The 16,826-nt window shown below is 36.7% G+C and overlaps 1 protein-coding gene and 1 pseudogene across 1 annotated transcript; one reads left to right on the top strand and one right to left on the bottom strand.

Moving 5' to 3' along the window:
* Nucleotides 1–3,122: 3,122 nt before the first annotated feature.
* LOC114173547 (protein FAR1-RELATED SEQUENCE 5-like) lies at nucleotides 3,123–5,255 on the top strand (annotated as a pseudogene).
* Nucleotides 5,256–8,941: 3,686 nt separating this feature from the next.
* LOC114173546 (uncharacterized) lies at nucleotides 8,942–11,497 on the bottom strand. Its single transcript, XM_028058014.2, has 9 exons — nucleotides 11,235–11,497; nucleotides 10,620–11,146; nucleotides 10,454–10,535; nucleotides 10,285–10,374; nucleotides 10,093–10,215; nucleotides 9,876–10,004; nucleotides 9,688–9,791; nucleotides 9,511–9,601; nucleotides 8,942–9,400 (listed from the first exon to the last, which is right to left on the bottom strand). The coding sequence occupies exons 1-9, from the start codon at nucleotides 11,421–11,423 to the stop codon at nucleotides 9,290–9,292; spliced, it is 1,446 nt and encodes a 481-aa protein (XP_027913815.2). The 5' UTR covers nucleotides 11,424–11,497; the 3' UTR covers nucleotides 8,942–9,289.
* Between the last annotated feature and the right edge of the window lie 5,329 nt (nucleotides 11,498–16,826).

Raw genomic sequence — 16,826 nt, 5'->3', positions numbered from 1 at the left:
GAGATTTCGAAATGAAAAAGTTGCAGAAGAATTGGAAATAGGGTTTGAGGAAGGATAGAAAGGCTTTAAAGGGGATATGAATGTAAACGCTCACGCAGAACCGCTCAAGGGTTGACGAGAATAAAGGAGATTGCGAAATCAAATAGTTGCAGAAGAATTGGAAATAGGGTTTGAGGAAGGACAAAAAGGCGTGAAAGGGGATATGAATGTAAACGCTCACGCAGAACCGCTCAAGGGTTGACGAGAATTTGAAATCAGGGTTGCATCTACCGGAGGAAGGCGGCCAAGGAGGTTAGGGTTTGTGGTTTTGAAGAACGAAATTACGTTTTCGTTTGAAGAATCCGAGAAATTGAAGTTTGGCGAACCCCATTAGCATTTGTGCTATTCGTTGCAATTCAGGTATCGATTTAGATATGGATGTAATTTTGTTGTATATGATGTCAATTTTTTGATTGGTTGGCGGCGGTGAGAAACACTTGGGGGGATTTCTGTTTTCATTGCTGCAACATAAATCGTTCCATTTGCCTTTTAGTTATTGAATATGGCCAGTAAAGAGCATACCGAGGGCCTATTGATTGAGGATGTGAAGGTAGGTTTGGTTATGTGTTTGAAAATCCTCTGTCTATTGTGTATGTTAATGTTAATATGGTATGATGTAACACAGTTTATTGTTTACACAGATGTTTTTCCGGCATTCTTGCAAAGCCAAATATGTTGGAATTTTGAATCAAAAGTTAAGTGTGAAACAACGAGAGTCAATTGCACGCACACCATTTTGGTGGTTTATGTCGTTAAACCATTCTGTTAAGATAAGTCGCAATTTGTTACCTGTGTTATGTTATAGATGGGTTGAAAGGAGGGGTGGTTTTGCTATTGGTAGGGAAGTAGTTGAATTTAATTTGTTAGATGTTTGTTTAGGATTGGGTCTTCGGGTGTTGGGTGAAAAAATTGATATAAGTGACGATGATGAAGATAGTGACTGTAGGAAGTTATTTTCTAGTGGGAAAGTTCATGTTAAAAGGATTTATGAGTTTCTTTTGGAATATGACAATGATAGTGGTAGTATAGAATTGTTTACCAGCCTTTATATATTGTTAGGCATATCTGAGTTCTTGTTGCCAAATAGAGACGGGATCGTGTTTCCCAAAATTTTTAAGTTAGTGGATGACTTGCAAAGTATAGGTAAATACAATTGGGGCAACTTAGTCTACGACTATTTGGTTGGTAGCTTATGCAGTGCTTCAAGGGCGTTGAAGTATGAATCAAATACAAGTCACATTCATTTATTTGGATGTGTGTATATGTTGCAGGTAAAGTTTTGTTGTTTCATTTTCATGTTCAGTAATTACTTAGTAGTTGGACATTTTCTTGTGGATAATCTGTTTTTATTGTTTCAGTTGTGGTCATTTGATCATATATTTGTTTGCAACACAACGTTTAATAGCGACAAATCAAAGTTCCCACGATTGTTGCACTGGATGAAAATTAAAGTTGGTGACAAATTAGTTAAAAGTTCCTTTGATAAAGAATTGGTTAGTGTGGAGAAGTTATAATAATTTAGTTAAATACTGTTATTGAATGGTTTGTATTAAGTTTTTTTTGTTGTTCACAGGCTATTAATGAGGTTGTGGTGTGTAACGAAGAACTTGGTTATGAGTTTGTGAGAGAAGCATTCCAAACTTTTGGGACTTCCTACAACAGATCAATTGATAAGGAGAATGAAGAGCTAAAACGTCTTATAGAGAATGAAGAACGTGAGATTGCTGAATTGGAAGCTCTTTTGTCTCATTTGGAGGATATGGTTGCAAAAAAGGAAGAACATAACCGTACGGAGGGTGACGGTAAAGATGATCCGCATGATGATGGTGGTGTTACATGATAGTGGTGTTACATTTTTGAAGTCCCCATCCTGAACAAGACCTGCGAAGCATGGTGATAATGCGTCATTAGGGTGTTTTTCATTGAACATCAACAATGCATAGTATAGACCAAAGTTCACCATGGAAGTGGATGAACCGCTCCGCCCATAGCCAGGCATTGGATTTGAAATCTCTGTCGTACGTTGCAGCAGCCACGTCCCTAGCAAATTCTTGGGTGCTCTGGGCCTCTTGTCTTTCCCGATTAAGCATTGAAGCTTGAACATTTCCCGCAGGCCCTGGTATTAGCGTTGCACCGGAGTTGCATTTTTTCAAGAATGCCTCCAGGTCTTCTTGTTCAACATCTAGTCCTTCCCAAGGTTCCATCACAAAGTGATCTGTAATCACAAAATGCAATAACATTAACGCAAATAATAAAACATAAAAAAGTTATTAAGAGGTTAGTCAATATATGAAATGGTGGGTGGGGCGAATGCTTAAAGCGAAATGTGTCAACTTCCTCCATCGAAGACGAACACAATCAGTGATTACCTGGTGGTGAAAAGTAAGGTCTTGCTTTGAGTAGTGTTTGGTTCCCGAATACAGTATTTATAATAAAAAATTAATAATGTTATTGTTTGACCGAAATACCCTTACTTTTCTTGTAGGGTAAGTTTAAGTTGGCGGTAGTTTAACTTAACTTTTCCTGTTACATCGCGAAGCCATAAAGAAGCTACCCTCCCTCACTCCCACCTACCACCACTGAATGCACATTTATGGCACCACCATCTTCCACGGTCTGGTAGATGGAGTTCATTCATTGTCCACAGTCATTTTGGAAGAACAACTTCATTGACTACAACAACCAACCTCAAAGGTCGTGCACATATTGAAGACATTAGGTTGGCTTCGGTTTTGGCAAAGTAAGTTCCCGTAAGTTCTGAAACTCATTTCGAAAATGGTGCAGTAGTGTAGTAAAACAGCCACATTGTGTTGGACGTTGTTCAGACAGTTAATGGAGATGTTTGTATTGTTGTTTAATATTTATTTAGGGTTCTTAGATCACTTGGTTTGGTTTTTTTCTTTTTAATTTAAACAACGGGAAGGGGTCATAAATGTTGTTATTAACTCAATATGTACGACACTATGTTGAAGCACGCTTCATTAAATGTTGCTTTCAGGCACGTCGTTCATGTTGTTCATATGATGGAGACAACACTTGATGATATTTCTCTTGAAGAATTGAATGATGGTGCCTAGTGTGTGATGGACGACCAAATTGTTGACAATGACAACGATGTCGACCTTGTTCCGAGAGTTCACATGTGCTTCGAGACACTTGATGCAGTTAAAAAATTTTACAGAGACTTTGCTATTAGAACTGGATTTGGTATTAGAATAAGAAGTTCAAAGAAGGGAAAGGACAACGAACTTAAATATGTTAAACTTGTCTGTTGTCGTGAAGGTAATTATGTCTCCACCATACGTCCAGAGGTTAAGACACTACCTAGCCAGACCAAGCAATGTCAGGCTGGAATATCGGTTGGTAAAAAAGATGGGAAATGGCACATAAGAAGTGTTGTCATGGAGCACAACCACAATATTAGTCCTATTGAATCAAGGCTGATATCAGGAAATCAAAAAGTTAATATTCATGCTAGGCAAACAGTTGACATAAACGACGAAGCCGGGGTCCGCATCAACAAGAGTTATCGTTCACTGGTGTGCGAAGCTGGAGGATATGAAGCTCATAAAAGAAGGCAATTATGCAAGGATGGGGATGGACAAGCTTTGCTTCGACACTTTTCCCACATGCGTGAAGTCAACAATGATTTCTTCTTTGAAATTGACATGGACGAAGACAATAGAATATCAAATGTTTTTTGGGCGGATTCAAGGAGCCGAGCGGCATGCGAGTATTTTGGTGATGTTGTATCGTTTGACACAACATATTTGACAAACAAGTACGACATGCCATTTGCACCGTTTGTTGGTGTTAATCACCACGGGCAATCAATTTTATTGGGGTGTGGTCTAGTATCTGCAGAGGACACATCAACATTTGTATGGTTGTTTAGGTGTTGGTTACGTTGCATGTCCAACAGGGCACCTGAAGGGATCATCACTGACCAGTGCAAAGCTATGCGCAATGCAATTCAAATTGTTTTCCCCAACACTAATCATAGATGGTGCCTTTGGCATATAATGAAAAAGGTTCCAGAAAAATTGTAGGGTTACACACAGTACAATGTTATCAAAAGTCAAATGAAGGCACTAGTGTATGACTCAAGTGGTGTTGACCAATTTGAGGTTGGTTGGAATGAATTCATCACAAATAACGGCCTTGTTAACAACGAGTGGCTATGTTCGTTGTACGAGGAGAGACATTTGTGGGTGCCTTGTTATTTGAGAAATAAATTTTGGGCTGGAATGTCAACGACACAATGAAGTGAAGGTATGAATGCATTTTTTGATGGGTTCATAAATTCCAGCACTTCATTGCAACAGTTCGTCGTCCAATATGACAACGCACTTAGGCAAAAAGCAGAGAAGGAATTTGAGGCTGACTTCGCATCTGTTAACACCACAATTCCGTGTGGGTCGCAATCCCTAATTGAGAGGCAATTTCAGTTGCACTATACCCATGCTAAATTTGGTGAGATCCAGAATGAATTTAGAGCGAAGATGAATTGCTTTGTTATGAATGTTGTCAAAGATGGAAGCATTTGGAATTATAATGTTAAGGAAAACTTCTTATGGAATGGCAAGAGGGCCAACAAATTTCATGACGTGTTGTTTGACTCCATCATAACAACAATCAAATGTAGTTGTCTACTATTTGAGTTTCGTGGTATCTTATGTCGACACTGTTTCTTGGTCCTTGGGCAGGAAGACATTGATTGTGTCCCTGAACATTACGTGCTAAGGAGGTGGTCCAAAAATGTTAGAAGACGATACACTTTGATGAAAGCAGCGTACAACCAAAGTTCGGATGATCCACAAATGCAAAGATTCCAGTCATTACGGAAGAGATTTAATGACATCGGTGAGGTCGCATGTGAAACAGAAAGTGCTGCCCAATCGGTGTTTGATCAGTTTAACACAATTGCAACTACATTAGGGTTACCAAATGAACCCAATCCCTTCAGATGTGGGGACGACCATCCAAGTGCTTGTCATGAGGATCACAGCTTACCCGACCATGTAATGTCTTCTGCACATCACAGCAATATTGTTCGAAGTCCCATTCACGTAAAAAGGAAAGGTAGACCACGGACAAATAGGTTGAAATCAACTGTGGAAAAGATAACAAAAAGGAAGAAAACAGCTGCGGCAAGAAACAAAGCATCTCGCAATTTAATGGTTTGTATCTTGCAGTATTGTGTGTTCCTTTATTGAATTTTAATATTATATAAGGAAGTCCATAACAGGTGTGTATTTTGTGGTAGGACCCGCCGACAATTCATTCAGAACCAAATTTCCAAGATATCCCAGTGCAAGACCATCAAACATTACAATCCTACATTCCACACGCAGGTTTCTTGTCTCTTCTAACATCACTGCACTCTGAATTTAATCAGTGTCCCCTTTCCACCACAACAACAAACCTCGCATCAGTTGAGGTATGATTAACCATGACTCAGTACACACGTGTCGTCCCAGCACATTAAATATATTGTATCGTGGTCATGTAATTGTGTTTGAATTTCAGGATTACTGAAGGCCCTGTCCGTGGACAAGAGGAAAGATAATTTGAGTTATTATTTTTGTGGGTAGACAATTTTTGCTAGGAACATGCGAGTAACAAACACCAATTGCTTTAATTGGTTGTGTTTGTCATTATCATGTTCCCTATTACTAGTGGTCATAACATGTTCAGGTTTTTTTGATTCTTTTGTTAAATGCACAATTAAGATGCATTGTATATGGACGTTGTAAAGTTACGCCATAAGTTATGAATATAAAGAAAATATTTTAAGTTTATAACGATTTGAATTAAATAACGTAGAATTTAATTCACCTACAATTTATTACCATGTCTAATTTATTCGATGGTGGTTGTAATTGAATTGGTTTTGTTAGGACACATGTAATACACCAACCATCCAAGTTTTGCCATTAATGTTTACGGAAACGTTATATACCCTTGTAGGTTGCATGAGATGAGTTGTTTCATCTCTTCCCAACGTTTGACCATTTAAAAAGTTGTGACAAGACCATTCAAACTTTTGGTTTTGAGAAACGCTATCTCTTCTCGGTAAGGCGTCATTCACACTTATATAAAGTGGTCTACTTCGTTGTATGGGACCACATACTAACCCAAAAAGAACCCCGTTTCAATGATGGCAACAAGTGGGAGTGCACATGGGGCGGTGGTGCTGTGGAAATTTACAACCATCTACATCCAAAATCAGGTTCTACTGTGTTTTTTTTTTGTTTTGTTATTGTAATTGTGATGTATTCGGTTTCTAACTTAAAACAAATTCGTAAAATGTAAATAGGAAGGATTGCGGGTATGTGGATCGTCATTTTGCAGCAGCTTTCGAAGCAGATCTAACCCCTAATTGGGTTTTGAGTGATAGTTTTGGAAGCAAATTCAATGTCACCTACAACATGGACACCGCAAATCCCAGAATTGTTCATGGGTGGACAGATCTGGAAAAGTCTTACCTCTCGCAAATTTAGGATGCACACGTCCAATTTCGTTACATTGGCAATTCAGAGTTCGAAATAACGGTCTTTGTGGGTGAATGTTCACCAGAAAACATGCGTGCATTCTTACGTCATGCAAATAGGGTCCCTGACGGTTCTTTTTTCTCTGTTACACTGACAAAATCTCAAGCCCAAAGAAGCCACCTGGTATTTCTTATATTTTGATTGTTATTTAACTAAGAATGTCTATTGGTTATGAGTAATCCCATTAAAATTGGTTTCTTTTTGGCGTTCCCTTTTCCTTTCACACAGGATTTAAGTGTTCCATTTGGTAACCTAATAAGAACAAAAAAATTAAATGAAGTGGTCTTGCTCTCACCAAAGACAGGAGTGCTGTGCAAAGTCTTACTTTCCAAAACAAAAAACTCAACCAAATTTGGCATGGGATGGAGGCAGTTCTGCACAGAGCATGGGTTGAAGGAAGGAGACACATTGCTGTTTGAAGTTGATCACAGTGAAACAGAACCTATAATAGATGTATTTATTAACGAATGTTTCTGTGATGTTGCTGAATCTGTTAACTTGGTGTAACCCATGAACTTTTTTTATGAATCCATATGGTTGTTTGCGTTAAACGCATTTCTGTTGTGTTATACAATTGTGTGTCTAAATTCCGGATTTAACTTTGTTTTTTTCGTTCATCAAATGTGTGTTTAGAGGTCCTTGCATGCGTTAACTGAAAAACAGACGATGAAAACTAAGGTGAATAGGAACGTGGGGAGTGATGTTGTTAAATGTGGGTACATGTATGTACATTATTGAATGCATGATGTGAGAAAAATAATCAGTCATTCCAGGTGGGGAGTTGCGATCTCAGGTGTGTGAACTGGGATATTTGATTATGAACACATTAACCACAATTTCTAAACACAGTGCAAATATAAGGACTATACCTACATGGGGAGTAATGTGGGCTGAGGTGTGGAGGTCATATGCAAATATAAGGACTATACCTACCTTCAACTTCGTGGACTTACACTGTAATTTACGAGCTACAAATTGAGCATTGCACTTCTTGACCCATCATTACATGTTCGTGGGGAGTTAGGACTTAAAATTTGTGGACTGACAATGTTATTTACGAACAAAATATTAACCATTGAACCTAATAACCAGCCATAAGAATTAGGTGGGAACTTATGCCTTCAAATATGTGGACTTATTATGCACTTCAGGAACGACGGGATCAGCGCTGAACTCGATCAATAAGAATGAAACGTACATGGGGACTTATGTGGAATTACGTGGGGAGCCTAATAATTTATTTTGTTTAAAAAAACATCTGCCCTTCCACCTAAAATTGATGAACGTTTTAATTTGTTTATGTCCAATAATGGTATCATTTATGTGGAATGAACTGCGGAGTCAGGACTTCAAAACTGTGGGCTTACATCAATCACTGAACCACATTACCCGCATTAACACCCATGTGGGGAGTTATGTGCTCTGAAACGGGGACTGGCCTTATGTATTTTGTACAAATAAACCAATTGGAACAATGTGTGCCCACAACGAATTTCCAACCTTCAAGTTTGCCCTCTCACCTAAAATTGGTGAACATTTAAATTTATTTATGTCCAATAATGGTATCATTTATATGGAAAGAAGTGGGGAGTCAGGACTTCAAAACTGTAGGCTTACATCATCCACTGAACCACATTACCCGCATTAACACCCAGGTGGGGAGTTATGTGCTCTGAAACGGGGACTGGCCTTATGTATTTTGTACAAATAAACCAATTGGAACAATGTGTGCCCACAACAAATTTCCAACCTTCAAGTTTGCCCTCCCACCTAAAATTGGTGAATGTTTAAATTTATTTATGTCCAATAATGGTATCATTTATATGGAAAGAAGTGGGGAGTCAGGACTTCAAAACTGTGGGCTTACATCAACCACTGAACCACATTACCCGCATTAACACCCAGGTGGGGAGTTATGTGCTTTGAAACGGGACCGGCCTTATCTATTTTGTACAACAACATATAATTTTGTGGACGGTTAATTCATGGGCAAGTGCAACGCGAGGTATTGCACGTTGTACGGAATCCTGAATACAAACATGGGGAGCTGCATTGTCCTTTACGAACTATACAGTCCCATTTACTTCATAACTCTGCACCAAACACAAGTGGGTACTCATGTCGTCGGACAGGGGAGCAAAGTTATTTTTTTTGGTATAAAATAACATTTTTAAGTTAACCAACATCAATTTTTCAAAGCAAAAACTGTGATGACAATAACATTTTTTGTGAAAGTCTTCCAAATTAAATATAACCCAGGCCTTGTACCTGCAGGGGAGTGAGATCACAATAGGTGGGGACTTACACTGTCCTTTATGAACTATAGTTTAACATATGAACTTCATTGCTCAGCATCAAACACAACTGGGATTAATGTAATTTAACGTTACAACACTGTTAAATGTGTCATAACAAAACACAGAAATCAATATTAATTGCATAAACAATAAACATGAAAGAACCACTGGGATAACATGTATATATTATCAAAAAATTATATCATGTCATCTTAACATAACTAACTAATTCCTAAAATCTGGTGCAAATGACAGTCCTGTACAACTTACATTACAATGAGGATAATAAAAACAATTTCTCAAAACATTACAGTCATCCTTTCATGACATCAAAATTTATGCACCATCATATTAACATATCCACCTATGTACATGGCACAAAAGTCTGTTAGGCAACGTCTAAGTGGTCAGCATCAATCCAAAGTGCTGAACAACTCCTTCTCTTTCAATGTTATCTACATATAGAACCCATTGACAGATGTAGTCCTGCCTTATCATTTGAAGTTGTTCCTACAAAATATGTTATATCCAACTCAATCATTTATAGGAAACATTAAAACAATACTTTTAAAAATCAATGACAACTACCTACATTTAACAATATGCAACTTCCAACTTACATTTGTAAATGCAGGCATGGTATTCCCATCAAATTTTTTTGAACCATCCCAAATCTTCATCATCTTCAAAACAATGACACCACAATCATATCTACAAACACCATTCAAAAGCATTGATTGCACAATACGTATTAAATCAATTATCTCTAAATAAAATTGATAATCTCAACAACTTACAAGTTTGGTTGAATTGGAGTCATTTCGTGATGCACTTCAAACTTTGGCATTGACTCATCACCACAATTCATCAACATCCCAAACAACAATGACAAATTATGTGCCTATAAGGTCCAACGTAAACAATTTATTACATTGCCAAACAAATTACTTATCTACTAAATGCATGGTGGCCAATAAATACTTACAATAGCATTGTCTATTTTTTTCCGCTCCTTCCTACAATGGCCAAGCGAATCCAACACAAAAAACTGTTTTGTATCACACTTCACAACATAGCACCACCAATGATGGTCATGAACAATTGGGGCAAACAACTACATCAAAATTAAAAAAAAAAATCAACCACTATAAAGAGCAACAAATTCAATCATATTAAAAGAAATCTAACTCCATCAATCTCACAAAATCTGCAGTCAATATATCTTGTAAAACAAAAAGACCAGGACGATAGTAGGTCTGATAATCTTTCAACGTCCACTGTCGTCTGTTAACCTTAATCTTGCGGGAGTCGTGAAGGACATGGCTCTATAAGAACACAAGGGCATACCATTAGCTTTTGTAAAAAAAGTTCACAAATTAATGTACAATGTTTACCGCATATAAAGGATTGAAAGCAATTCTCTTAACATGCCCAAACAAACGTCGTTCACAATACATCATCGTGCTTGCAGCAAAAAGGACAGCCTGCACAAACATGTACTGCTTTCGTCAAAGTGAAATGAACACTAGCAAAATAATCGGGTGTAAGTGTAAGTAAAATTACCATGTTGTCAACTTTCATCTCTGGACCAAAACCATTACATTCAGAGGTTCCCAATATCTGACCATTTATATTACAGACAACCCTACCATCAACAATAAACAATTAGTATTACATAAAAACAAATATTAATATTTCACAAATAAATTACCTACTTAAGTAAAAGTACCTATATGGGACACCGTAACAAGTCACACTATTGTACAGCTTCAATAAGTCCACTTTCATGCCAGCAGAAGGAGGCTGGAATGAAACGCATGGCATGACAACTGCACCCGCAGACAAGTCGTTTGTGACACCAATATCTGCTGCACAATTCAAGTCTATCCCTTTCGCCATTTCTTCTTCATTAACAGACACAACACCTGTTAAATAAACATTTTGAACACCTTCACTTTGCACATCAGCACCTTCTCCATCTTCAGCTACATCACATCCTGCATCAACATCTTCACCATTATCTTCCTCCGCAACATTACTTGCGGACATTATCTTATCATGGAGGAAAGATATTTTCTTCTTCATCTTGCGTATGCTTTTTCCATGCCTTTTCAACCTTTTCAACAAAGCTTTCTTAGAAATAGACCTCTCATCTTCATCTTCATCATGAGCGTCACTATCCTCACCAAAAGTCAAAGCTGCACGAATTAACTCATTCCCATAATCCTCTTCTTTCAAACTCCAATCCCAAATTATCTGAATCACAAAACAAATTACATACAAATTTTAATCAATGACAACCACATCATAACATTAAATTGAAACAGCAGAACAATTTCATTACTTGGGTATCTACAAAATGCATCTCAATCCTTCTTGTCTTGAAGGTTACATCCGGCCAGCTGAGAATTCTTGGGAAAACAAAATCTCTTTGTGGGCCACATAAACCGAGTCGTTCAACAGCCCATAGCTGCAACAAAAACACACACTCCATTAAATGATTCAATATACAACGAAAATGTAACTTAAACATATGTAATACAAATGCTTACTTGCAACACTACAGCTGAACCGCTCAAGCAAATCTCACGTTGACCTAATGCCAAAAATGCCCGACCAATGCTCCTTACCAAATAACTATGTACTGCTTTCGCCCAATTGTATTTTGACAAACCGTCTATATTGTCTAAAATACTACAAGGAATATTACAGACGTTTTTGGAATTCCTTGGAAAATATAGTACGGCGAAACAAACAAAGAGATACATACGGCATACATTATCCACATCATCAACCTCGCTCCTTACCAACAACTTCATCTTCTCAATAACATTGTCAATTGTTATCAATTCACCACTCAAAAGTGAACCCACACAACCGCACACGTTCTTATCAAATTGTACATCTATTCCACTAACGCCTAATCCTAAACACATACAAATGTCACCTATGGTTAAAGGGACAGACCGTTGCATGATACGAAAAGAATTGTTTACAGAAAACCAACGCTTAACCAACTCTAACATAAGTGGGTTGCAAATAGCTAAAGCTTTATCCATATGCAAACACCATTTGAATGGTGTGTCTCTAATCTTTGCACGGTGCCTATCCAAGATAAACCCGTTCATTTCCACAATATACTTTGTATAACAGAAAGTACGCAGCCGAGCCTATCATACACCACAAACATAAACAATGTATAAACAACCAAATTCCCAATAATTGGTACATCAAGCACACAACAAAAACCAATACCATATTCAACCAACCTTATCATTAATTGCATGGGTAAGAGCCATGAATTCCAACACTTGAATTCAATAACACCAAATATCACTGCCCAATGCAAAACAATTCGTATTTAGTCACACAAAAATTTTAAAACAATTAACCACATCAATTATTAAAAGTTCACATATGCAATTATTACAACAACCAAAAGAACATATTCAAACATGGCCAATAACCATATAACAAAATGGACATATTCAATCATAGCCAATGCATTTGGAACTAAACAAAACAAATCACACCTACACACAAACGGAAAATCACAACAAACATCACTGTTAGACTTACAATGTACAAATAAAACTTAACTAAAAATGAAACAATTTGGACCCTATGTTTCAAAAACATAAAACTATAACCCTATACATAAATCACACTTCATAGACACCACATTTTAGGATACAAAACTGTGACAAACAATCTTTCTAAGTAAAAATTCAACATGGCTGCAAATTCGATTTCTTCAATAATCACAATAACATTGTAAAACAAAATCAGAACCTGGTTGGAAAGAGATGAAGAAATGTGTCGCATTGGTGCTCCAGCTGAATCCTCCACCTTCTTCTCCGTCTCTATGCGAAAGCCCTAACCTTTACCAAATCCTCTCCACGATTCTCCTCTGCATTCTGCCACGACGCAAACGGAACAAAAAAAAACACAGCTCTTAACTGACAAACAACAACCACAACCTCCTCCACGAGAAAATCCACTGGGAAAGGCCACACCTTTACAAACATACTCACACAAACCAGAAATGGAAGGACAAAAGATACCCACCTCAGAACTTGAATAGGCGCAGTCCTGGTTCTATTCTCCGGCAGCCTTCCGTTCAGGACGATGATGTGCCGACGATGATGTTTCCTGTGACTTCTTTTCCCACCGGCGAACACTTCGCTGTTTTTACGTTTTTTCCCTCTCAAAACCAAACCTTCACTTTTCACTTCACTCCATGATTGATTTTGTTCCGTTTTCTACAACCACCCGCACGTGACACCATTTTGCGGAGAAATAAAATTTAAAAAACTGCACTGATGTGCGTTCGACACGTGTCCCGGTGTCAAAAGTGAGTTGAGAGAAGGGAGTCAAAATAACGTTTCCGAAAATTTTTACACCCCCTTTTCACACCTCAAATTTTTTTACACCCTTTTCACACCTAAAATTTTTTACACCCAATTCACACCTACAATTTTTTACACCCCCGTGGACACCTCAAATTTATTTACACCCTTTTCAAACCTAAAATATTTTTGCACCCAATTCACACCTACAATTTTTACACCCCCTTTTCACACCTCAAATTTTTTTACACCCTTTTCACAACTAAAATTTTTTTCCACCCAATTCACACGTAAAATTTTTTCCACCCCTTTTGACACCTAAAATTTATTTACACCCTTTTCAAACCTAAAATATTTTTCCACCCAATTCACACCTACAATTTTTACAGGCCCTTTTCACACCTCAAAGTTTTTTACACCTTTTTCACACCTAAAATTTTTTACACCCAATTCACACCTACAATTTTTTAAACCCCCGTGGACACCTCAAATTTATTTACACCCTTTTCAAAACTAAAATATTTTTCCACCCAATTCACACCTACAATTTTTACACCCTCTTTTCACACCGAAAATATTTTTACACCCTTATCACACCTAATTTTTTTCTCCCAATTCACACGTAAAATTTTTTCCACCCCTTTTGACACCTAAAATTTATTTACACCCTTTTCAAACCTAAAATATTTTTTACACCCAATTGACACCTACAATTTTTTAAACCCCTGTGGACACCTCAAATTTGTTTACACACTTTTCAAAACTAAAATATTTTTCCACCCAATTCACACCTACAATTTTTACACCCCTTTTTCACACCTCAAATTTTTTTACACGCTTTTCACACCTAAAATTTTTTACACCCAATTCACACCTACAATTTTTTACACCCCTTTTGACACCTAAAATTTATTTTCACCCTTTTCAAACCTAAAATATTTTTCCACCCAATTCACACCTACATTTTTTACACCCCCTTTTCACACCTCAAATTTTTTTACACCTTTTTCATACCTAAAATTTTTTACACCCAATTCACACCTACAATTTTTTAAACCCCCGTGGACACCTAAAATATTTTTACACCCTTATCACACCTAAAATTTTTTTCACCCAATTCACACCTACAATTTTTTACACCCCCTTTTGACACCTCAAATTTATTTACACTCTTTTCGAATCAAAAATATTTTTCCACCCTTTTCACACCTAAATATTTTTTCACCCAATTCACACGTAAAATTTTTTCCACCCCTTTTGACACCTAAAATTTATTTACACCCTTTTCAAACCTAAAATATTTTTCCACCCAATTCACACCTACAATTTTTACACCCACTTTTCACACCTCAAATTTTTTTACACCCTTTTTGCACCTAAAATTTTCTTACACCGTTTTCAAACCGAAAATATTTTTACACCCTTTTCACACCTAAAATTTTTTACACCCCCTTTTGACACCTAAAATTTATTTACACCCTTTTCAAAACTAAAATATTTTTCCACCCAATTCACACCTACAATTTTTACACCCCCTTTTCACACCTCAAATTTTTTTCACCCTTTTCACACCTAAAATTTTTTACACCCAATTCACACCTACAATTTTTTACACCCCCGTGGACACCTCAAATTTATATACACCCTTTTCAAACCTAAAATATTTTTGCACCCAATTCACACCTACAATTTTTACACCCCCTTTTCACACCTCAAATTTTTTTACACACTTTTCACACCTAAAATTTTTTACACCCAATTCACACCTACAATTTTTTAAACCCTCGTGGACACCTCAAATTTATTTACACCCTTTCCAAAACAAAAATATTTTTCCACCCAATTCACACCCACAATTTTTACACCCCCTTTTCACACCGAAAATATTTTTACACCCTTTTCACACCTAAAATTTTTTACACCCCCTTTCGACACCTCAAATTTATTTACACCCTTTTCGAACCTAAAATATTTTTCCACCCTTTTCACACCTAAATATTTTTTCACCCAATTCACACGTAAAATTTTTTCCACCCCTTTTGACACCCAAAATTTCTTTACACCCTTTTCAAACCTAAAATATTTTTCCACCCAATTCACACCTACAATTTTTACACCCCGTTTACAAACCTCAATTTTTTTTACACCCTTTTCACACCTAAAATTTTTTACACCTAAAATTTTTTACACCCAATTCACACCTACAATTTTTTACACCCCCGTGGACACCTTATATTTATTTACACCCTTTTCAAAACTAAAATATTTTTCCACGCAATTCAACCCTACAATTTTTACACCCCCTTTTCACACCGAGAATATTTTTACACCCTTATCACACCTAAAATTTTTTTCACCCAATTTACACCTACAATTTTTTACACCGCTTTTGACACCTAAAATTTATTTACACCCTTTTCAAACCTAAAATATTTTTTACACCCTTTTCAAAACTAAAATATTTTTCCACCCAATTCACACCTACAATTTTTACACCCCCTTTTCACACCTCAAATTTTTTTACACCCTTTTCACACCTAAAATTTTTTACACCCAATTCACACCTACAATTTTTTACACCCCCGTGGACACCTCAAATTTATTTACACCCTTTTCAAACCTAAAATGTTTTTCCACCCAATTCACACCTACAATTTTTACACCCCCTTTTCACACCTCAAATTTATTTACACCCTTTTCAAACCTAAAATATTTTTCAACCCAATTCAAACCTACAATTCTTACAGCCCATTTTCACACCTCAAATTTTTTTACACCCTTTTCACACCTCCAATTTTTTTCACCCAATTCACACCTACAATTTTTTACACCCCTTTTGACACCTAAAATTTATTTACACCCTTTTCAAACCTAAAATATTTTTTACACCCTTTTCAAAACTAAAATATTTTTCCACCCAATTCACACCTACAATTTTTACAGCCCCTTTTCACACCTCAAATTTTTTTACACCCTTTTCACCCCTAAAATTTTTTAGACCCAATTCACACCAACAATTTTTTACACCCCCGTGGACACCTCAAATTTATTTACACCCTTTCAAAACTAAAATATTTTTCCACCCAATTCACACCTACAATTTTTACACCCCCTTTTCACACCTTAAATTTTTACACCCCCTTTTCACACCTTAAAATTTTTTACACCCAATTCACACCTACAATTTTTTACAGCCCTTTTGACACAAAAAATTTATTTTCACTCTTTTCAAACCTAAAATATTTTTCCACCCAATTCACACGTACAATTTTTACACCCCCTTGTCACACCTCAAATTTATTTACACCCTTTTCAAACCTAAAATATTTTTCAACCCAATTGACACCTACAATTTTTACACCCCCTTTTCACACCTCAAATTTTTTTACACCCTTTTCAAACCTAAAATATTTTTCCACCCAATTCACACCTACAATTTTTACATCCTTTTCACACCTAAAATTTTTTACACCCTTTTTGCACCTAGAATTTTCTTACAGCCTTTTCAAATCGCAAATATTTTTACACCCTTTTCACACGTAAAATTTTTTACACCCCCTTTTGACACCTCAAATTTGTTTACACCC

Source organism: Vigna unguiculata, chromosome 2 (assembly GCF_037176805.1).
Source record: "Vigna unguiculata cultivar grain cowpea cultivar isolate G323 ecotype 2 chromosome 2, ASM3717680v1, whole genome shotgun sequence".
Lineage (NCBI taxonomy): Eukaryota > Viridiplantae > Streptophyta > Magnoliopsida > Fabales > Fabaceae > Vigna > Vigna unguiculata.
The sequence above is the reverse complement of the archived record's forward strand: the minus strand, read 5'-3'. Positions and strand labels throughout refer to the sequence as shown.

Excerpts from the sequence above, each read along its gene's own strand:
- LOC114173546 (XM_028058014.2), bottom strand. The coding sequence starts at position 11,423 with ATGTTTAAGTTACATTTTCGTTGTATATTGAATCATTTAATGGAGTGT. Across the intron at positions 10,216-10,284 it reads CTTTCAATCCTTTATATGCG|AGCCATGTCCTTCACGACTC; the intron begins GTAAACATTGTA and ends GTGTTCTTATAG. Across the intron at positions 10,005-10,092 it reads ATATATTGACTGCAGATTTT|TTGTTTGCCCCAATTGTTCA; the intron begins GTGAGATTGATG and ends ATTTTGATGTAG.